The sequence below is a fragment of the Bos grunniens genome, chromosome 3 (assembly GCF_055505025.1).
Source record: "Bos grunniens cultivar Pamir isolate PY7600 chromosome 3, Bosgru_T2T1.0, whole genome shotgun sequence".
Taxonomy (NCBI): Eukaryota; Metazoa; Chordata; class Mammalia; order Artiodactyla; family Bovidae; genus Bos; species Bos grunniens.
The window spans coordinates 62,036,170-62,060,280 of record NC_141167.1 but is presented as its reverse complement, the minus strand read 5'-3'; the positions used below and the strand labels follow the sequence as shown (position 1 = coordinate 62,060,280).

General features: G+C 36.6%; 1 protein-coding gene across 50 annotated transcripts in view; it reads left to right on the top strand.

Moving 5' to 3' along the window:
* Window positions 1-23,110, top strand: part of SSX2IP (SSX family member 2 interacting protein) — a 57,334-nt gene extending 34,224 nt beyond the window's left edge. For 12 of the 50 annotated variants that reach the window (XM_086390842.1, XM_086390819.1, XM_086390840.1 and 9 more), the window contains 10 exons: window positions 4,087-4,197; window positions 5,795-5,930; window positions 8,234-8,309; window positions 8,391-8,568; window positions 12,632-12,782; window positions 14,233-14,369; window positions 14,713-14,883; window positions 17,756-17,870; window positions 18,348-18,513; window positions 22,255-23,110. In XM_086390842.1, the coding sequence (XP_086246968.1) occupies window positions 4,087-4,197; window positions 5,795-5,930; window positions 8,234-8,309; window positions 8,391-8,568; window positions 12,632-12,782; window positions 14,233-14,369; window positions 14,713-14,883; window positions 17,756-17,870; window positions 18,348-18,513; window positions 22,255-22,432 (1,419 nt within the window). In that variant the 3' untranslated portion in view covers window positions 22,433-23,110. Of the gene's footprint in view, window positions 1-4,086; window positions 4,198-5,794; window positions 5,931-8,233; window positions 8,310-8,390; window positions 8,569-12,631; window positions 12,783-14,232; window positions 14,370-14,709; window positions 14,884-17,755; window positions 17,871-18,347; window positions 18,514-22,254 lie in introns of all 50 variants that reach the window. The other 38 variants (XM_086390836.1, XM_086390815.1, XM_086390833.1 and 35 more) reach the window with 5 other exon arrangements.
* The last annotated feature ends 1,001 nt before the right edge of the window (window positions 23,111-24,111 follow it).

The window sequence follows — 24,111 nt, the reverse complement described above, 5'->3', positions numbered from 1 at the left end:
GGCTTTATCCTAGGGATGCAAGGATTCTTCAATATTTGCAAATCAATCAATACAATACACCACATTAACAAATTGAAAGATAAAAACTAGATGATTATCTCAATAGATGCAGAGAAAGCCTTTGACAAAATTCAACATCCGTTCATGATAAAAACCCTCCAGAAAGCAGGAATAGAAGGAACATACCTCAACGTAATAAAAGCCATGTATGATAAATCCACAGCAAACATTATCCTCAGTGGTGAAAAATTGAAAACATTTCCCCTAAAGTCAGGAATAAGACAAGGGTGCCCACTCTCACCACTACTATTCAACATAGTTTTGGAAGTTTTAGCCACAGCAATCAGAAAAGGAAAATAAAAGGAATCCAGATTGGAAAAGAAGGAAAACTCTCACTGTTGGCAGATGACATGATCCTCTACATAGAAAACCCTAAAGACTCCACCAGAACATTACTAGCGCTAGTCAATGAATATAGTAAAGTTGCAGGATATAAAATTAACACACAAAAATCTCTTGCATTTCTATAGACTAACAGTGAGAAAACAGAGAAGTTAAGGAAACAATTCCATTCACCACTGCAGTGAAAATAATAAAATACTTAGGAATAAATCTACCTAAAGAAACAAAAGACCTATATATATAAAACTATAAAACACTGATGAAAGAAATAAAAGATGACACAAATAGATGGAGAAATATACCATGTTCATGGCTTGGAACAGTCAATACAGTGAAAATGAGTATACTACCCAAAGCAATCTATAGATTCAGTGCAATCCCTATCAAGCTACCAACAGTATTTTTCAGAGAACACATAATTTCACAATTTGTATGAAAATACGAAAAACCTTGAATAGCCAAAGCATTCTTGAGAAAAAAGAATGGACCTGGAGGAATCAACCTGCCTGACTTCAGACTGTGCTACGAAGCTATAATCATTAAGACAGTGTGGTACTGGCACACAGACAAATTATAGATCAATGGAACAAAATAGAAAGCCTAGAGATAAGTCTATGCATCTATAGACACCTTATCTTTGACAAAGGAGGCACGAATATACAATAGAGAAAAGGCAATCTCTTTAATAAATGGTGCTGGGAAAATTGGTCAACCACTTGTAAAAGAATGAAACCAGAATACTTTCTAATACCATACACAAAAATAACTCAAAATGGATAAAAGATCTAAACATAAGACCAGAAACTATAAAACTCCTAGAGGAAAGCATAGGCAAAACACTCTCTGACATAAATCATAGCAGGATCCTCTATGATCTACCTCCCAGAGTAATGGAAAAAAAAGCAAAAATAAATAAATGGGACCTAATTAAACTTAAAAGCTTTTGCACAATGAAGGAAACTATAAATAAGCAAGGTGAAAAGACAGCCTTCAGAATGGGAGAAAATAATAGTAAACGAAGCAACTGACAATTAATCTCAAAAATATACAAGCAACTCCTGCAGCTCAATTCCAGAAAAATAAATGACCCAATCAAAAAATGAGCTAAAGAACTAAACAGACATTTCTCCAAAGAAGACATACAGACGGCTAACAAACACTTGAAAAGATGCTCAACATCACTCATTATCAGAGAAATGCAAATCAAAACCACAATGAGGTACCATCTCACGCTGGTCAGAATGGCTGATATCAAAAAGTCTACAAACAATAAATGCTGGAGAGGGCACGGAGAAAAGGGAACCCTCTTACACTGTTGGTGGGAATGTAAACTAGTACAGCCACTATGGAGAACAGTGTGGAGATTCCCTTGAAAACTGGAAATAGAACTGCCATACGACCCAGCAATCCCACTGCTATGCATACACACTGAGGAAACCAGAATTGAAAGAGACACGTGTACCCCAATGCTCATTTTAGCATTGTTTACAATAACCAGGGCATGGAAGCAACCTAGATGTCCATCAGCAGACAAATGGATAAGAAAGCTGTGGTACATATACACAATGGACTATTACTCAGCCATTAAAAAGAATGCATTTGAATCAGTTCTAATGAGGTGGATGAAACTGGAGCCTATTATATAGAGTGAAGTAAGTCAGAAAGAAAAGCACCAATACAATATATTAATGCATATATATGAAGTTTAGAAAGACGGTAATGATGACCGTATATGCAAGACAGCAAAAGAGACACAGATGTAAAGGACAGACTTTTGGACTCTGTGGGAGAAGGCGAGGGTTGAATGATTTGAGATACTAGCATTGAAACATGTATATTTCCATATGTGAAATAGATCACCAGTCCAGGTTTGACTCGTGAGACAGGGTGCTCAGGGCTGGTGCACTGGGATGACCCTGAGGGATGGGATGGGGAGGGAGGTGGGAGGGGGGTTCAGGATGGGGAACACATGTACACCCGTAGCTGATTCATGTCAATGTATGGCAAAAACCACTACAAAATTATAACTAGCCTCCAATTAAAAGAAATAAATTAATAAATTCACTCGTGTTGGGAAAGCCATTCTAGGCAGAGCGTATGAGCCATATAAAAGCATGGAGATAAGAGTATTTTCCTTTCAGGGAACATCAAAGAGCTCAGTAGAGGCTGATCTATGTGATATATGATGAAGAATAGTAAGACAGGGGCTGGGACGCTGTCTCCAGGGGTGAAAGGCATTGTGCAGAAACCTGGAGGCACCAAGGAATGTAAACACAAGGAATTATGTGACTATCCATCTGAAGTTGGTTGAAGAGATTAGAGGAGGAGGTATAGAAGAGAGAAATGGAGGAAAAGGGCTCAGAAAGCCTGGTGAAAAGGTCATCTCTTAGCAGTCCTTAGCAATTGCTCAGTCCAGGGGTGTTTGGGGCTTGAACTGAGAAAGTGCCAGTGAAGAGAGTAAGAGTGAGACATGAGGAAAACTCAAGAAGTAGAATGAGTAGAATTTTATGAAAAATTGAATTTGGGGAAAAGAGAGTCAGGTCTCTGATTTGAATTTACTGATGATGGTGGTATGATTCACTGGGATAAGAAATAGATTTGCAGAGAAGATGGTGCGTTCATGTAAAGTGGATGACTGATTTGATGTGTGTGGGACATGTCAGCTGGCCCAGTGCCAGATGGTCTGGCACGATAGGAAGTTTTAAGCATGACGGGAAATTTTGGCAACCTTGTAGCTATCTAAGTTATATTCCTAAATTTTTCTTGTGGTCCACTGTTACGGAGATCATGCAAGTTGTTTGCGGTTAGTTGTGATATCACTTGAGTGCCTTTTATATTTTAAAAGATTAGAGGATTTAAAAAATACTCTAGCAGCTTCATGCATACTTTGGCACAGTTCCTCTGGAAATGTGTGAAATGAATTGAAAGTGAGCATCTTAATCCCAGGGCTTCACTGGTGGCTCAGATGGTAAAGAATCCCCCTGCAATGTGGGAGGCCCAGGTTCAATCCCTGGGTCGAGAAGATCCCCTGAAGAAGGAGATGGCAACTCACTTTAGTACTCTTGCCTAGAAAATCCAATGGATGGAGGAACCTGGCAGGCTGCAGTCCACGGGGTCACAAAGAGTCAGACACGACTCTGTGACTAACACACACACATTTTAATCCCATATTGATTCTGGCAATGCTGCCATTGCCCTTGGGGAAAGAGTTTGAGAGAGTTTATTGTTTGCAAGGCAGGACTGGTATGCTGCAGTCCCACCTTTTCTGACCGGGAGTGTTATATTTGCTTAGTCACCTGTCTTCAGACTTAGCTCCAGATCATTTCTGGATCTTTCTTAAGAGTGTGCCATAGAAGTGTTAAAAAGTATTAAAAGGAAATTATGAAAATGTTCAGTGGCAATATCACTGGAATAGGTGAAGGGCCTTTTGAAGGATCCACTTTGAAGGTCTTTTGCATATATATTAAAATTGGTATTTAAATTAAAATTTGCTATCCAAATTTAAAATTTGTAACTATAGTATCAAGCTTTATAATAATTGTTTTAAGTATTTTGTGTGCTGCTAAACTTCAATTTTAGGTAACAAATCCTAGTACATGTAACTTGTTTTTACTAATCTTTTAAGGATTCAGTTGCTCTGAATCCAATGTTAATTTTAGTCAAAATTGCATATGAATGTTTTAGGAACAGCTGGAAACCTCCAGGAGAGAAATGATTGGTCTTCAGGAAAGAGACAGACAATTACAATGTAAGAATAGGAATTTGCATCAGCTACTGAAAAATGAGAAAGATGAGGTGAGTTGTCAGTTGTTGCAGATAAAGTTTAAGTGAATTTTTTGTTGTTGTTTGTAATTTGAGGTGACCGTAACGGTCACTTAACTTTATAACAAGAAAGAACCGTTTATTCATCCTGTGTCAAATTGGTATGGCAGACCTCTGTGTATATAGTGTTGTATCATACTCAGAGGTCAGGAACCTTCTCCAGCTCCCTCTCCCCTAGGGGTTTATCTGGCTTAGTATGTCAGTGCACAGCTCGTGACATCCAGTGTTCTATACCATCCATCCTGGACTCAACACGCACGGCCACTTTTTGTCAGACACAAGCGTGCTTTAAATGCAGATCTTTTATTCTCTGTCATACCTTTACTTGAATGCTTTACTTGAATGCTTCTTCCTGAACTATCTGAAATATTGACATTGTCCATCTAATGAGACAATTACTTGGCTAAATGAACACACGAGTTACTGTTTGAAAAAAGCAATTCACATTAAAAATCTGATTTCTAGGCTGAAGACATTATAATTCTAATCTCATTTTTGCTTTATGGATTACTTGGTATTTGGACCTATAGAACTAATAATGCATTTGAAATTATCTGAATTTATATAAGAAGAAATCACTAGGTTTTTACTGCTCTGTGTTTTGATTTCTGACCACGTGATCACTGTAAAAGCAGACCATTTTCAGTGTTGTATATGTTGCTTTGATGATAATTAGACTTTTAAGGGAGCATATTTCTTGAAGAACCTTACATTGATTTAAACAGGTTTGTTTTGCCATGTTTGATTATGTAGTAGTATATTTAGTAAGTGGGTAATGAAGTATCTTACCTAAACCACAAGGTTATGTATACTTTTCCTTGAGTTACTTCATGGAAAATTTTGACTTAATCTGTTGATTATACTTGAAATGGTTTGACTATTGTTCTTCTTTAGTAAAGACTAAGTTAAACATGATCATCTCTAGCAGAGATAACGAATGTCTTTATAGAACTTACTTCCCATCCAGGGCTGCCTAAACAGTCATAGCAGATAAAAACATTGACCAGTAGTGCTTGGCATGTAATATGTACTTAGCAAATGTCTGAACCAGATTCTGTCTGCTGTTTGTCTCACTCTAATTTGAGAGCTGTTTTTGATCAGAGAAAAACAAACCTGTTTATCTGCTGCCACATGCTATGACTAACTGGGCTTGTCACAGATTGAGAAAGAATAAAATGATTCAAGTCAGTGGTAAAAGGAAGTCCTTACAAATGATCTACTTGTTTCAAATGAAGCTTTAATCACATTAATACTTCCATAAGAGTTTGTGGTTTCTAAATGATCAAAATCTATATATCTAGGGTGAAAGGTGTAGAAGATAATTTAGAGAGTTAGAAGCTTTGGAAATTTCAGAATTAAAAAATAAACATTTTATATGCTTTATTTAATGATGTTTTAAAGAGTGGTTTCCAGTGGTTATAGAGAAGGAAGAATAATCCTGTAATTTTTAAACTATTCTATGAGGAGCTGAATTCTAGGATGATTTCTCTCTCTTGAATTTGTAAATTTTAACTGAGTTTACCAATCCAAAAGGGACTCATTTAATAGGAAATGCTTTTTTTTTTTTTAGGTGCAGAAATTACAAAATATCATTGCAAGTCGAGCTACTCAATATAATCATGATATGAAGAGAAAAGAGCGTGAATATAATAAACTAAAGGAACGTTTACATCAACTTGTTATGAACAAGAAGGATAAAAAAATTGGTAAAAAGCAGCTGGCTAAGATAAAACAAAGGGAAATAAATTAGTATTATGCTAAGAAATGTAGAGGGATTAAGCTCAGTAATTCCTGAAGTGTCATTTTCATTCTTTATATAATTGATTGTAGATGGTATATATCCATATGAACTAGAAATTGAGACAACTGGTTACTTGAAAAATAGTAATTTTGCTTTGCTACTTTAGTTGCATATAAGAATTGCATGTATTTTTTTTTAACATGACAGATGTAGGATTAATTCACAGAAGAAAGCTAAGCCAGAGGACACACTAATCTTTCGTAGCAAAGAACTGTGATAATATTAAAATTAGGATCAGTTCCTGAGTCCCAAAAGTGTGATTTTTTTTGGTTAATTTCATAAAATTGTTCATCAGGCCAAATCATTCATGTCACTTGGAGTTCTTTTCAGTTACTTTAGCTGTGCATCTTTGAAGTACAGTTTGACAGTGAAAGTTAAAGTTTGTTAAAGTATACTTTTTTCTATTATTCTTTTGAAACTGTAATTTACCACTTCATCTGTTTATGCATGCTTTCAAAAGGTAAATAGTGTAGATTAAAAAATAGAACTGCACTACTCAGCCATAAAAAGAATGCCATTTGCAGCAACATGGATACAACTAAAGATTATTATTCTAAGTGAAGTAAGTCAGAAAGAGGAAGACAAATACCATATGATATCACTTATATGTGGAATCTAAAATATGGGACAAATGAACCTATCTATAAAACAGAAACAGGCTCACAGACATAGAAAACAGACTTCTGGTTGCCAAAGGGAAGGGTGGGAAGGAGAGGGATGGACTGGAAATGAGGGGTTAGTAGATGCAAACTATTACATTTAGAATGGGTAAACAAGAAGATCCTACTGTAGAGCACAGTTTATATGCAATCTCCTGGGGTAAACCATAGTGGAAAAGAATACGGAAGAGAACGTATATGTGTGTGTAACTGAGTCACTTAGCTGTACAGCAGAAATTAGCACGACATTGTAAATAAACTATACATCAAAAAAACAGAACTGCAGACACACAAAAGTAGAGCCACACAGATAAAGTTATGCAGGCCTGCCAAGATTCAGGGAACAGGAAATCTGTGCATTGATTTATTGAAGAGTGGTTTCCAGTGGACTATACACTGTCATCTAACCCACATTATACATTATTCTGAACTTGGACTTGCATACAACAGCTGATGAGCAGATGTTTCAAGCTGTCACATGGTGGCTAAGCCTGTTACCAGCAAGCGGTTCAGTGGTGACTGTGTCACTGTCATTCAGTACAGGAGCAGTGTTACAGTTATTTGAACATTTTAGTTTAAAATTAATTGAAAATGAAAGTGTAATAATTAGCAATTAAGACAAGGTTAGAAACCTATGTATTCTGAGATGATAAATCTTAAGCTCATCAGTTTGGACACTTAATGCTTTTTAAGATCGGTTAACCTCTTATTCATGAAAGAAATAGCAGGATGAAATACTAGAAGTATAAAATGTAACACTTAGAGAAGTTTATTAAATATTTAACTCTGTAGCAGAGCCATTTTATTATGGGTATCTAGTTCTTTTCTTGTTCCAAGCCCAACTGGAAGTGACCATTCTGTAATGATTTCTTAATCAGCTCTAAAATTACAATACTTACTCTCATCTTATTCCTTTTTATGTCAACTGCTTTCATCTCCACCTGGGACAGAGGACATATTAATACTGTTAGGAACCTTGACTCCTTTGATGATGATGTCAGTGGTGGTCAAGATACAGGGCGTGGCAGACTTTTTCTGTAGAGTAAATACTTTTCCACATAGTAAATACTTTGACGTTTGTGGGTTCTATGGTCTTTTGTCACTCTGCCATTGTAGTGCAAAAGTAGCTATAGAAGATAAATAAACAAATGGTGAGGCTATGTTCTAATAAAAATTTAATTTAAAAAAATCAGGCAGTTGCCTACAGGCCATAGTTTGTCAACCCTGATGATAAAATTTAATAATGATAATTAACGCTTAGTAAGTACTTACTATGTTAAGTATTTTAACGTATCTTTCAATCTTCACAACAGCTCTTAGGTACTTTCATTATTACTACCCCATTGATGAAGAAACAGGCTTAGCAGTTAACTTGCCAAGATGTTTATGAGTGATGGAATTGAAGCTTAAACTCTGGGCTGTTTGAGCCCAAATCCTAATCTGTGTACCAGGTTAACTTATGTCCCTCATGCATATAGAGTGTTAGGGTTTTAAACACTTGAACATGTAATGTAAGCATTGGTTTTGTTCTTTGTGTTCATGTTTGTAGCTATGGAAGTTTTAAATTACGTGGGGAGAGCTGATGGGAAAAGAGGCTCCTGGAGGACGGGTAAAACCGAAGCCAGGTAAAGCACGATCGAAACTGACACATTTCACCAGACTTCCCTTTCTCTACTGCGTTTTCATACTGTCAGTTTCTTTCTCAGGAATGAAGATGAAATGTATAAAATTCTCTTGAATGATTATGAATATCGTCAGAAACAAATCCTAATGGAAAATGCTGAACTTAAGAAGGTTCTTCAGCAAATGAAAAAGGAAATGATTTCTCTTCTTTCTCCCCAAAAGCAGAAACCTAGAGAAAGAGCAGATGATAGTACAGGAACTGTAAGTGGCTCTTTCCTCTATTAATACAGTCTTCAGATTGCTCATTAGAACAAGTAAAACAGTACATAGGTCACTGTTGGTATTTTGGACTGCTGTGCTATCCCCAGTCACTCTGACAACCCCAAAAAATGTCCCCTCTGTTTCCTGACACGCCCTGGGAAATAACGGAAGTGATTTTCTGGGGACTCAATCTGTGCCACGCACCCTGAAAAGCACTTCATAAGCATTGTCTCACTTATGTCTTACAATAATTTGATGGCTTTGGTATTGTAATTGTCCCTGTTTTTATAGGTGAGGAAACTGAGGCACAAAAGCCAGTTCAGTGTCAACATATGATAAAACTAGAATTTGAATCCAAGGCTGTCTCACTCATTTCACAGCTCCTGCTTCTAAGCATTGTGCCAAGCGTCCTTTAAGTAGCTTCAGTTTTCAGTAACTTCAGCAGGCTTTACTTTTCAGAGAGTGAAACTCTTATTAACTTTGGGAACCAAATGATCACGTAGTCCATGAATTTATTTAATGTCCGTTATGTGTTCTAATCCCTGGAAAGAAAAAGCTTAGAAGATTTTGACTGTTTCCTTTGTCTTAGTTCAGGCTGCTAAAGCAAAGTACCATAGACTGGTTGGCCTATAAACAACAGAAAGTTTTCTCACAATTCTGGAGGCTGGAAATGTAATTTCTGGATGCCCACAGAGTGGGTGTCCATGAGGGCCCTTTTCCTGGTTGGATGGCTGACTTTTGTCTTCATCTGGTGGGCCCCATTTATGAAGGCTATACCTTCATGATCTAATCACTTAAGATCACCCACCTGTTAATACTGTGAGGTTAGGATTTCAACATATGAGTTTTGAGAGAACACAAGCATTCAGACCATTGCATCCTGCAAGAAGCTCTTTTTGAGAGAGATAGGTGTATAGAGAAGTGATTATTATACACATTAACAGGTACATAGTGGCAACCCACTCCAGTACTCTTGCCTGGAAAATCCCATGGACAGGGGAGCCTGGTAGGCTGTGGTCCATGGCATTGCTAAGAGTCAGACATGACTGAGCGACTTCACTTTCACTTTTCACTTTCACTCATTGGAGAAGGAAATGGCAACCCACTCCAGTGTTCTTGCCTGGAGAATCCCAGGGACGGGGGAGCCTGGTGGGCTGCCGTCTATGGGGTCTCACAGAGTCAGACACGACTGAAGCGACTTAGCAGCAGCAGCAGCAGGGTGGTACAGTGTATAAACCAAACAACTATGGAAGGCATCACAGAAAGTCACGTTTGAAAGTCACTATTTTTGAGATAGAATGCCTAGGGAAATCATTTGATAAGGGCCTAATGTGTAGAGGTCTGAAAAAAACAAGTCACATATTGGTGAAAAGTTTTTTAAACTTAGTTCTTTACATAGACATTTAAATTCAGGCAAGTTCACATTAGTAACTAAAATGTGAAAATGACGATTTTGATGGAAAGTGCTAATTACCAGTAAGTCACCAAACTTGTTTTTAACATGTGCTGAGCCATGCTAAGTTGCTTCAGTTGTATCCAACTCTTTGTGATCCCATGGACTGTAGCCCCCCAGGCTCCTCTGTCCATGGAGTTTTCCAGGCAAGAATACTGGAGTGGGTTGCTGTGCTTTCCCTCCAGGGGATCTTCCTGACCCAGGGATCAAACCCATGTCTCTTAACGTTTGCTGCATTGGCAGGCGGGTTCTTTACCACTAGCACCACCTAGGAAGCCCCTTTTTAACCTGTATCTGAGGATTATTTTTTAGTATCAAAAATCAGTCCAACTGATAAGCTCATCTTCTACCTTTTTTTTTCTTCTTTAAAGAAGGACCTGAATGTTCTTTTAGACTCTGCAATTTGAGATCTGCTTGATGTTGACATCTTATATTCCCTTAATTAACCTTTTCTATGAAAGGTTTTCCATCACTTTGGGTCAGTTCATAATTCACTCACACTTTGCCAGGGTTGGCATCGTTTCTATAACTCCTCGAGTTTTTCAGTTTTGGGCCCAGCCTTTCCTCACCTCTCTACCAACTTGTAGTCAGCAAAAGTAGGTGGTAAGTGAAGGAGGTCTTTCTGAAATGATAGTTGTTGTTGTTATTGTTCAGTCGCTCAGTTGTGTCCGACTCTTTGTGACCCCATGGACTGCAGCATACAAGGCTTCCCTGTCCTTCCCCATCTCGGAGCCTGCTCAAACTCAGGTCCATCAAGTCAGTGATGCCATCCAGCCATCTCATCCTCTGTCATTCCTGTCTCCTCCCGCCTTCAGTCTTTCCCAGCATCAGGGTATTTTCTAATGAGTCAGTTCTTGCCATCAGGTGGCCAAAGTATTGGAGCTTCAGTTTCAACATCAGTCCTTCCAATGAATATTCAGGATTGATTTTCTTTAGGATTGACTGGTTTGATCTCTTTGTAGTCCAAGGGACTCTCAAGAGTCTTCTTGAACACACAGCAGTTCAAAAGCATCAATTCTTTGTCATTCAGCCTCCTTTATGGTCCAACTCTCACATCCATACATGACTACCAGACCATAGCTTTGACTGGACGGACGTTTGTCGGCAAAGTAACGTCTCTCTGCTTTTTCATGTGCTGTCTAGGTTTGTCATTGCTTTTCTTCCAAGGAGCAAGTATCTTTTAAAAATTTATTTAAAACTTTAATACAAATGATAGTATCCTGTATAGTTTTTCATAATTCAAATGCTGAAGTTTGGAGAAACAATAATCTCTTAAGTGTATTTCTATTTTTAGAAGATCTTTTTCTAGATCCACTTTCTCCTAAAAGTAATTCAGCTATTCCTTACTTGTAAGGAAAGATTTTGGTTCATTAGTAAAACCTAACTTTGAAATGCCTAGTTAGCATCCAAGTTTTCATTTTTTATTTTGCTGACTTAATTGTAGCCAAAATATATACCCAAAATTCAAGTTAAGTGTGGTGATTTTTTTTTTTTTGCTAAGTGTGTTTTTAATCTTCATTTAATGGTTTTACACTCAATCTGGCAATTATTAATTTTAATAATGAATTTATAGTGTTCTGGTATTCCTTGAAATGTATAGCGGAGATGGTGTAGCTCCTTGGAAAAATTATTGTCAGCTTGCTCCAGAGTGTTGATCGGCAAGAACCAGAGTCATAGTGAGCCATACCCTGGGCTTTCCCCTCATCTGTGCCCCTTGGGAGACCCTGACCTCTGTCAGTCCATTGCTGACTTCAGATATTGATACAGTTCTTCAGACTCCGTCACTACCTCACTTCTGCTGTCTCCATGTGGAAACAGTCTAATCAGCCCTTCTTTGTTTTTATCTTCTCTTTTCTTGTTTTTTCCTCCAACAAGATATTTATTGTTCAAATTAGTTAAGTATATATGTCTACTTTCCTGAATGTTAATAACAAATTAGGACCATTTTATGTAGATGCAGGTTATTATGACATGTATACATTTAGTATTGCTTCCCAGTGTTCTTTCTCCTGCTTTGATTCTATTTGATCATATCAGTAAAGGTTGCTACATTTTACAGTGATTTCATGTCCTGGTAGAATACAGAGAAAAATATTTCCAATTTCATTTTTAAAAGTATTTGAGAAAAATAGAATTAATAGTTGCTTTTACTTTGGAGATTTTTTTCACAGTTTTAGTTGTCTGAATAGCCAAAATTGGAAGCAGGTTGGATTAGAGCTGTGTGACATCGGGATAGTCAGTCTACTTCTCTAAGCCTCAGTTTCCTCACATGTTAACATGATTTGAGGACCAATTGACATGTGAAAACACCTCACACAGCATGAGATAGGTTGTGAGGCTCTTCCTCAAACAGCTCCATGCCTTTGTCACTAACTATATTTGGCTTCAAATTCAGGTTTAAAGAGACCTGAATTGGGGAATTTCTATCTCCAGTATTAATTATTTTTTCTCAAGACATTTATGTTAAGAACTAGGTCATTTATGTTGCACATACAACATAGAAATGATTTTGATACATGTCTCTGACCGTCAGTCTGATGATTTTTGTCTGAGTGTCTCAAATCATTTTTAAGATATTGGTCTTTCCCTCTCATCTCTGGCCACTTGTAGGTTATCTCTGATATTGAAGAGGATGCTGGGGAACTGAGTAGAGAGAGTATATGGGACCTTTCCTGTGAGACTGTGAGAGAGCAGCTTACCAATAGCATCAGAAAACAGTGGAGAATTTTGAAAAGTCACGTAGAAAAACTTGATAACCAAGGTAAGTACCGCCTGAATGCACATAGAGTAAGCTGTGACGCTCAGGAAGCTGACTTGGAAAGTCATGTTATGGGCTCAGACTAAAGTCCTTAGCTTAGCCTGGCAATTTGAAAAGCAAAATTCTGCTACTTCCAGATGTGCAATTTGAGAAAATATGCTTTGCTCTCAGAATCTCTCAAAAAAGGCCATCTTATGTCCATCCATTCCGAGTGCAGAAGACAGTTGAATAAAGTAAACTGAGTCTCTTACTGTATCTTGGTAATCAGGAAATATTAATCATAATTTTTAGTATAAATATAAACCTTTTTCTTATTACTCCTAGATACTTGCATATTCTTAGGTTGTGAATAATTCATTTTTAAATTGTTTTCAAAATAATAGACATTTGATGCAAAATATCAGGAAGTATATAAGGTATTGGGTTGGCCAAAAAGTTCATTCAGGTTTGAAGATCTTATGGAAAAATCCAAATAAACTTTTTGGCTAACCCAAGAGAATAGTCAGGTCTCTGTTCCCTATGTGTAACACATAACAGCTTTGTGCATACCTTTCTAGACCTTTCTGCATTAGCAAAATACTTATTTTAAATGTCTACAAACCATAAATTGAATATTACTTGTTTTTTTCTACACTGTTCTTTTTTCACTCAACAGTGTATTATTTTTAGATAACCACTTCCTGTCATTATAGATACATAGTAGATTGATGTTGATGAGTATATCCTTAATATTTTATATTTGTTCAAGTTTGCATGTTTTTAAATCAAGAAAATTAAGACGTCTATTAAGTAAATGCAGTCTACTTAAAGAAAATTTATTCTAAATGGTCAGAAATGACAATCTCAGTGCTAATTGTCTTAAAAAGTGAAGTCAGAACAATTAGAATATCAAAATTAATTTACATGAGATTTTGTTGATTTCAGTTATCACTGTCTATTAGTAAATAGCAAGTATTTTTGGACCTGATATTTGTCAAATTTAATAACAGCAAGATTTATAATCTTGCACTAATCTTTGAGGAAGTGTCAAAAGAGTATAGTTTATGAATGTTAATTTTTCTGGGAACATAGGTTTACATTTCTAATTAGGACATGATCTTGAATAAATACAAATTACATGTTAAATGTTGGAAATAGAACTTTGTAAAGTAAGGATATCATTTAGTCCAGAAATAGCATGAATTTGTAGTTACCACGAACTCATTACAGCTGCTTACTTTAAAAAATTTTTTAGTGTTAAAATAATATACCTTTTATTCTATTTTATTATAGCTAGTGGAGTTTTTAAAGGACAAAGGAAATAACTACCTTTTAGAAAACCTTTGAGATTCCAGAAAGGGAAAACCTTTCTGATTTTTAAATTTATTTCTTGATTTTTAAATATATGTCCCCAAATGCCATAAACTAAAATGGAGACTGTAAGGTTTATGTCAAATTATTGGTTTTGTGTTAGTTTCAAAGGTACACTTAGAAGGTTTTAACGATGAAGATGTAATCTCACGACAAGACCATGAACAAGAAACTGAAAAACTCGAATTAGAAATTCAGCAGTGTAAAGAGATGATTAAAACTCAGCAGCAACTTTTACAGGTAAATGCAAGACACCTTTTAAAGTTGTTCTCCCCTGTGAAGGGTCAGAATTTTATTGAATCTTACTAGATTTTTACTCCTTTATTTCGTAAGATATGTTTTACAGTCTAAGTTCTCTGCTTGCTAGCAGGTAGACCACAAAGCATCATTAGTTGATGCTTTGCCTTTTAGAGTAGAAGCATTTGGGAAATGAGGCTCCTCATTTCCATTGACTTTCTGATTCTTTATCATCTCTCTCCTTCTCCTGAAGTTTGGCCTGTTTTTTTCCCTTGCTTTCATTTCAACTTGTTGGGGTGTTGCAGGGACCCTCTGGAACTTACTATGTTTTAAACTTTAATAGCAGCAGCTCGCTACTGCATGTGATGATGACACCACTTCACTGCTACGAGACTGTTACTTGCTGGAAGAAAAGGAACGCCTCAAAGAAGAATGGTCCCTATTTAAAGAGCAGAAAAAGAATTTCGAGAAGGAAAGACGAAGCTTTACAGAAGCAGCTATTCGCCTAGGATTGGAGGTATTTTAAGCAATTGGCCTTCCTTGTAGAATGTTTGAAGGTCCTGGAGAAGCCTCACTAGACTGCATTGAACTTCTGATTTTTGTTTCTTTGCTGTACATTTCCTTAAGTATTTTACCAGTGATTTCACAAAATAGCTTGAAATGGAAGCTATCATAGAGGTGTATCATTTTGCCTTCAGATTTGGGAATCGAAAAAAATTTTTATATTGAAAAAACTAGGCATTTGTCATGCCTTTTGGTTAGCTTTCTACTGTTAAAAGTTTAGCTTCACACAAGAGATTTCTTTCAGGCATCTGTCATCTCTCTGCTGTTAGTAGATGTAAAGTCAAGAGAGAGTTCAACCGAGAGAGTGTCTTGGGTTATTTTTAAGGGAAAGGAGAGTACAGTATACATGAAAGTCTCTCTCGCCATTGCCTTACCCAGGGATGAACTGTGTGTGTGTGTGCACTTCAACAGCTCGCTTTTTTATTTAGTAGTGTATTACATGCATTATTTCCCTATCAAAAATTAGAGAAGTAATGTCTGGACATGATTTTAAAAAAGAAGCTCATTCCAAAAAGCTACAAGGTGTGAAAGTATCCTTCATTCTTCTCACAATTTCATTCCTCAGAGGTACCACTATTGAAGGTTTATGATTCTTCTGGGAAAAACTATTTTAACTTGAATAAAATTCAGCCTTTTTCCTTACAGTCAGCCTATTGATTCCCCACTATGAAACACAAGGAGTTTAGTACCCTTACCATACCTCCTGTCTACAACTATTTCTCATATACGTATGATTTCTTCATAATATTGTTACTTGTTTAAGCTAATTTTTAAAGAACTGGTTCTCCTGGTTGATTTTTTTACTTTGTTTAATGCTTCCATTTCATGTTTGCTCAGCGTTAGACAGGTTAGGTTTCTCCCTGAAATGAAAGATGAGGGCATCCTTGTAGTTATCCTTGTTGCACTGCTCTTACCCCTCCACTCCCCAGTTTTTGTCCGTGATGCTGTTTTTCACTGTCAAGTGTTACCACATTTATATTCTGATTTTTGATACAAATTCAAGTGTAAGTACTTTGTCCAAGATGGAGATGTAAGAATTGAAAACCAAAAAGAACATTTGTAACATTGTGATGACATAAATACTCATTCTGTAGCCAGTAATATGTTTGGACACTTCTGTGTAGTCTTCTTTGTTGTTAAGACTGTCACACAGAAGAGAATCTGTAGTAAATTCTTTGACTTTTGTGTGTGTACTTTCTTTATGATTTTTGAATCAGATTCAACTTCTATCTCATATTCTCTTTCTTGGGTTCCTTTTTCAATCTGTTGTGTTACCTTCTTGAGTAATTTTTTCATAAGTGTGTGTGAGTGAAAAATACTCTGAATTCTGGACTATCCAAAAATATATTCATACTTGATTGGTTTGCCTGGATATAGAATTGTTTTCCAACTTTTCCTTTCAAAACTGTGAGTTATCCTGATTCTTCCATTGTCTGATTTTGCTCATGAGCAGCCTAGTTATAATATACCCTGCGTTAATTTTAGACAGCTGTGCTGTGTTTTTCCCCCTCTGTGGAAGCTTTTGGAATTTTATGTTCTTAAACTAAGAGTTCTGAAATTTTACCAGGGTAGGTCTGGGTAGCTCCTTTTAACCTGAAGATGCTATATTTCTTCAGTTTAGGGATATTTTCTTCAATTCTGTATTTTTTCCTTCTCTGACTTCTCTTGCATTCTGGAACTTCTGCTAGACAAACATTTGGCCTTCTGACTACATCTATAGATTGACTTTATGTTCCGAATTCGGGAATATTTTCTCTTTTTATCTTGTGCATCACCAACCTGGTATTCAGCAAGGTCAGTTTGATTTTTCACTTCATCCACTGAGTTTTTGCTTCATAATTTATCTTTTAAGTTTTATAGTGTATTTTTTGTTTTGTGTCTAGCATTATATTTTACAGATGTTTGTAAACCTGTCTGATATTGTGTTATCTTAAAGAAACTTGCCTTGAACTTTCTTTACCCATGGCCAGTTCTCTTTATTTCTCCTGGCATTTTTCTTTTATGCTATTATTTTTCTTCAAATGTTTGGTGATCCATGATTTTGTATTAATGTTTATGAATGAAATACTGTATATTATCTTAAGTAGCTGACATGGCCTTCCTCCTTATTATGAAATTCTTATGTTATCTATAGCTATTATCTTCCTCAGGAAATAGACAGTTTGTGCAGCATTTTCTCCCGTCTTATGGGATCACCTCTGTTTCTGAGCTCATATCCCTCACCTCTCTCCGTGCCAGTCCAAGAGATACTCTTGTTACTTTGCATACCACTCCCCATTCTCTGCTTGAGCATCTACCTGAAACAGAGACCTGAGAGGTGAGGGAGAATTTAGGATCCATCCCCTCTTCAGAAAGGGGAGGTTTGACATACGCCCTCTTGTGGTCAGGTGATGATGGCTGCTAGGCACTGGGACGTGGCTTGCGGAGCTCAATGAAGCCTTTTTTTTTTTTTCCAAGTGATTCATTTACAATGGGGTATTTTTCTGTTGCTTGTAATCTTATATTTACCATATTTTGTATGTTCACAAGTTATGCTGATATTCTGTATGTTTAAAGTTATGCTAATGTGCTTATTTTTCTGTGTTATACTCTTGAATTTATTCAGAATTGATGTGAAAATAGTAGTTGACTTGTTAGGAGAAACAGGTGAATTTTTATTTTTAACAGCTTTCCTAAATGAAATTTAGTTTTCTAGGGTTAATTCCTTTGACTTAATATATAGAGATAGAGAGCAAGTACAAATACCTAGAGAAACCGTGTGAAATGGCAACTGTGTGAATGTTGAAATATTGACCAGTGTTTCTTTGGTTTGCTTGTTACGGTAGAGAAAGGCATTTGAAGAAGAAAGAGCCAGTTGGTTAAAGCAACAGTTTTTAAATATGACTACCTTTGACCACCAGAACTCAGAAAATGTGAAACTTTTCAGTGCCTTCTCAGGAAGTGAGTACTTCGTAAGCTTTTTAATCTGAAAATACATGTAAATAAAGTACTGTAGGTTATTAATATATAACTTTAGCAGTCACCAGTAAGAACTCTCTAATTGGAATAAAAGTCAACTTTGATATTTTAATTTACTGTAACCAAAATAGAAATGACAGGAGGACTTTGCATACCCAAAACAACTTTTGTGAGTGTAATGTCAAGTTTTGAAAATCCACAAGCTAGAAATATTTTTTAAACTAGATCCTCCTAAATGTTTGTGGACTGAATATAGCAAAGATCACCAGATTAGCTAGACTACACTCATGTACAGAAGATATTCAGATTAACTTGTTCTCACGCCTGCCTTCGAGCTGCAAATGAACCTAGTCTAGGATCCTAGTTGATTACCTTCACTGTATTTATTAGTAATGCTTCCTCATATGTACTGCCTTTTTTTCTTCCTTCTTTTTCTTCTTCTTTTTTTTTTTTTAACAGGTTCTGATCGGGACACCCCTACATTACACTCGAGGTCACGGCAAAAGAAGCCTCACGGTGTGCCTAGTGGGTCTCCAGTTTGCATGTCTAAACTGACTAAGTCTCTTCCTGCTTCTCCTTCTACTTCAGACTTTTGCCAGACACGTTCTTGTGCATCTGAACATAGGTACTGGCCTGTAGGGGATCTCCTCACACACTTGTTGCAGTGCTAGAAAGGCGTTGTGAAGAAGAGTTGGCCTGTCTAGGATGAGCAATAGTAAAGGCTCTGAAGAGGAACTGAGTAGACTGACTCATTCATTGAACACGTATTTATTGGGTATCCATTACATAGAGATGCCTGTTAGTGTGGGGAATACAGTAGTAAGCAAGGTAGCTCTGGTTCCTGTCTTCTGGGAGCGGAGTCATATATATATGTGATTCTTTTTATTTCATGGGTAAAATACAACTTAAAGTACAATCTTATTTCAGGAGTTACTTACTATTTTAATTGTATTGAATAGAAGGATATTGCATTGATAGTTTCTGTAGAGTACCTCTTTAAGCGTCTCATGTGGTATACCCATGTTATGGATGTGGAAGGACAAAGACCTGAGAAAAGCTGCCTTCCCTTGACTGGTGATGAGGATCTGTGTCCAAGGGTGACAGGACAGGCAGAGTTGCTCCGCACCCCCAGGAAAGCCAGATAACTGCTTTTAACTGCGGCATTTCCGTATTCTCCTTGGTCTTAAGTTGTTAAATCATTTTCTAAGGTATAATATCAGCACTACCTTAGAGCCTATTTCAAGATTAATTTTGAACTAAGCAGATGGAACATTCCTAGGGAGATAGAGAAGAACAGAAAAGAGCAAAGGGCTATGTTGCAAAGTGTGGCATGATCTCGTTCCTCTTCGTTAGAGTAGGAGATGGTGGCACCTGGACTTGGCCAGGCATCTAGAACGCAGGAGCCGGGGCTGCAGCACATGTGGCCTGTGCAGTGGCAGACTGGCATGGAGCTGAGTGCCAAAGAGGCCAAAGAGCCCTTGAACCAATAATTGCCCAGTTTTGAAACAAAATTTAAGAATTTTTAAACAAAAATGTGAAGTTTTAGAAAAGGACAAGGCACTCTGTTTTATAGTTGACTGTTAAAAGGATTAGGGCTCTAAGTATAAAATATGGAGGGGCAAAAAAAGACTTGGGGATGAGCCCTCCAGGCAAGTGTAGGGACTCTGAGGTAGGACACAGGTGTGTTTGTGCGAGCAAAACCAAGTGGTGTGAAGGTGAGAGGTAATATTTTATGTAAAAGTTCAAATATATACAGATATAAAGAGAATACGGTCAGGGCCCCTGTGTACCCATCTCCCAGGTTCATTAGCTATCAACTCATGACTAATATGTTTGTATACAACCCTGCTGTGCTTGACACCTCCGCCTCTATGATGCACTTAAGATTTCATTTGTAAACTATGTTAGTCTGTACTTGTAAGTAGGATTGTTCTAAGACATTGGAAAACAATTGGAGACCTTATAAGTGAGAGAATGATTTTAAAAAAATCTAAGTTCTAAAAAGATTACTTCCTTTTATTATGTGATAAACAGATTGTAGGAGCCAGTAGCATAAGCCAGGAGACCCAGTTAGAAGACGTCAGTGGAGTGGACATGAGAGACGTGGTCATCTGGACTCTAGGGTCATAACCTGAAGATAGGACTGTGCTTAGATTTAGGCTGTATTCTGCAGTTAGAGCCAGTGGGTTGACTGATGGGTTAAATGTGGGAAGTTAAAGTTTGTTTAATTTACAATCAAAAGATAATGTAAGCTCAGAGTATATGTGTAGAATGTTATGAAACCCCCAAATTGACCAATCAGAACTCTGTGTATAGATTTAGATACACATTCTAGTCACAATTTACAAATGCAGGCAGCCCTCAGAGATGTTGCAGACTCAGCTCCAGACCATTGCGATAAAAGTGAGTATCACAACAAAGTGTGTTACTCAAACTTGTTGGCTTCCCAGTGCATATAAAAGTTATGTTTATACTGTATGGTTATCTACTGAGTGTGCAGTAGCAGTGTATTTAAAGAACAATGTACCTAGCATAATTTAAAAGTACCTTATCACTAAAAAACAACCCAAGATTGCCATAAACCCTCAGTTTGTAAAAAACACAATATCAGCAAAGTGTACAGTAAGTTGAAATGCTATAAAATGAAGTATGCTTATAATGCATTCTGTACCTAAAAGAGAATGTAGCCTAGTTGCCTCAATTATATTTACATATTTAAAATTTTTACTTTTTTACATAATTATTTTTAGTTATAACTCCTTGAAGACTCTGTGTTTAATAAAAAGGCCAACGTTTAGTACCTACATTAAGCGTACTGTGTGAGATTCAGTGTCAGTAACGTATGTAAATGTAAAATATGTAAAGCACTTAAAACAGTACTTGGTCCTTTGTAAACCTTCAGTAGCAGCTAATAAAAATATATGTAAGCATACATGGATTATAAAAATGCTTTTCTGTTTCTTGTATCCCAAGAGCTACACTGAACAGTATCAGTGGCATAGAAACAGAATTTTGGAGCTTAAGAAAATTTCGTTAAGCTATTTCCAGTTGCTGGCCTCTGAGGATGAAATAAGAGTCATGTGACTAGTTATCAGGCAAGAAGCTGTGCAGCTTGACATTGGCCTTGAAATTTTTAATTATTTGGTGTATTTGAATTCCTGCTCTTAAAGCACTTGGGATCTGGGTTTATAATCAGATTATGGCAAAATAATTAGGAGTATTTATGCCTAATTTCTATAGCACATCCTCATTCCTCCTCCACTGTAAAGTGGAATTTTACATGTCAGCTGTAACTCACGTTACAGCAAAGTAACGGCAAAGTAACTCACGTTCTAAGTTATGTAGGAAACTTAGTTCACCATTGATCTAATCTCATCTGAGATGGCAGGGATTCTGAATCTGATTTATAAGCAAGTGCCTTTTTTTATTTAAAGCAAATAAGTATAAAATTGTCAGTGTTTTTGGTTTACAGTTTTAGAATTGAAGCAACTTAATTTTTTTAAGGATTGCCACATTATAAGGTTATTAACCAAAGTCACACCAAAAAATGAATATTTAGGAAAAATAAGTTTTATGGAAAAAATTAAGCTATTCAGTTGATAAAAATGTATTGTTCATTGGCTCAGCCCCATGATTTGTAAGTAGTCATTTAACTAAATTTCCTTGCTTTGAGGCTGGTTGCAGAGCATACCTCAGACAGTATCTCTGAAGCTAGGGGGCTGTATCAGGGTTCAGACACTTAAATTGTTGTTGTCTGACACTTAAAGTTAGTTGAGCATCATCACATGTGCTTAGTGTGTGTTAACTCATTTATTTTCCACCTCAAGCCTATGAGTTATGGGTTCTGTTATTATTTCCACTTTACCGCTGAGGAAGCTGAAGAACAGCAGGGCTTAACTTGCCAGAAATGATGTACTAGGTAGTCCAGCTGGGCTGTGAACCTAAACCATCTGTTCGGGTCTGGACTCTTAACTACTTTGTAGGTGCTCATTAAATATCTGCATGGCTGAATGGATGGAGGATGAAAGCGTGCATGAACAAATCAATGAGTGAAGAAAGCATAAAAAGACTAGGATATTGTGGTATGGGAGACGTTAGCTTTCAAAACTCAACATGTTATCTATCTACCTTAGGCTCTGGTCGGGTAGCATTCTTCAGAGTATACTGAACAGATAAATAAATAGGTGGATAGATCAAAGTGATAAATTAAACTAGACCATGTTAAAGCACTTGTATGTTCTTGACCAGCGTGTCCTCAAATTTTTTGTTTAGCATGGGGCAAGGGAGAAATCAAATTTTAGACATTCAGGCATATCTAAGGTATGAAGGGAGGAGGAGATAATAAGATCTGCCTTTCTTTTCCCAGCAGTTCAATCAACGTTCTGAATATCACCACTGAAGAAACTAAGCCAAATCAGGTTGGAAGAGAATGTACAAATCAGAAGTGGAGCATGTCGTCAAGGCCTGGGTCACAGGAAGGTTGCTACAGTGGATGCTCCTTGGCCTACACAAATTCTCATGTAGAGAAGGATGACTTACCTTAGATGTATGAACAGGGAGTTTTTTTCCATTAACATGGTCATCAGATTTCACATCTGAGTTGAAACAGGGCGTGTTATAAAGTCAGTGATCTCTTAATCATTTAAGATGGTCTGTGTTGTTTGTTTGGACTTCCCTGTTCCTCCCCCAAAGAGCTAAAATGTTAAATCTATTTGAAAGGATATAAAAACTTTGGATATGTATTTTTAGTAACAGAAGCATCTGGTTCTGTGAATAAAGGAATGTATACATGTTTGGATGGAAACAAAGCACTAGAATGAGCTTCCTATTATAGGTATTAAAAATAGCACTTTTAGGAAACTGATATTGTAAATGTTTACTTTTGTCTCACACATAGTTGGCATTGGAAGTTGAGCCTTTCCTTGAATGTATACTGTAGATTTTTAACAAAGCAAGTTCTATATTTATTATGTTTAATGTGATTTGAAATTCCCTCTTTCATATGTTTTAAATAAAGTGAAGTTTATGTATGTTTTGTACATAGATATACATGATTATGTTAAGAGGCTTTAAGATTTAAAGATTTTACACATCCATAATTATAGTATTTCATGCCAATAAATTTTTATTAGTGATACTCTGTTACAGATGTATGAAAGCCATTGCCACATTATGTTTAAGAATTTTTTGAACCCATCTGAGCAATAAATAGTCAAAAGCTATTCCATGAAGCCAAGTTCTTTAGATAATTAACATGACTAACATTCCATTTTTGAGATTTCTACAGCATTGGATTTTTTTAATATGAAGGATATTACAATTTTTCAAAGGACTGTTGATTTTAGGGTAATAGAGTAAGATGATGAGAGTACCTTTGGATAAAACAGTTTAAGAGTATTGGCTTAGGATACTTCGATGTTAGATACTGATATTTAAGATGTTTGGATGGTGATATTTTCTTTACCAGATGGGTACCCATACTGTAACGCCTGTACCAGCAAAGGCTTTGTATAGTTGCCAGTAATTCTTTAATAATTTTTCAATGAGATATTTAGTAATAAGGGAATCTGACAACATAAATTATCAGACTTTATAGTCTAGACACTATGATACTCTGGACAGACTTGTTTTATTTTCCGGACTAATTGCATGTTTCTTCATGGTTGTTATTGTTGTTATTATTTATAATAAGAATAACGTAAGTGTGGGCCCAAGCCCTTTCCAGGATTTTCATCCGAAAGCTTTAGGTACCTAACCCTTGCTTACCTCTGCATGTAGAAACCTACGCATCTCCAGTCCTTGCTGCAGGTACTGTAGTTGAGGCCCATCTGCCTTCCCACTTTCTAGCAGTTTTAACCGTTTGTATTCACTCACCTGGTTGTGGCTGCCCATTAAAAGTTGTCGTGTTAAATAGTACTTTTGTCACGCACTCATTGTACAGAAAACTTTTTCAGGGCTAACAGCACATCATTGAGTATCTTATAAGACATTAGCGAAAGTACCACAATTACAGTCTCAAAAAGCTGGCTCTTGAGCAAAAGCAAATTAGTCACTCACTACATTCAGCTTGGTGCATGCCCTTTCTTTACCATTTAAAATATTAGAAATTATGCAGAATTTCAGAAATAGTACCATATTCCACGTGAAGAAACAGCTGGTGGTATAATTCTTTGGCTACTCGCAAAGAGTCAGACATGACTAAGCAACTGAATTGAACTGAACT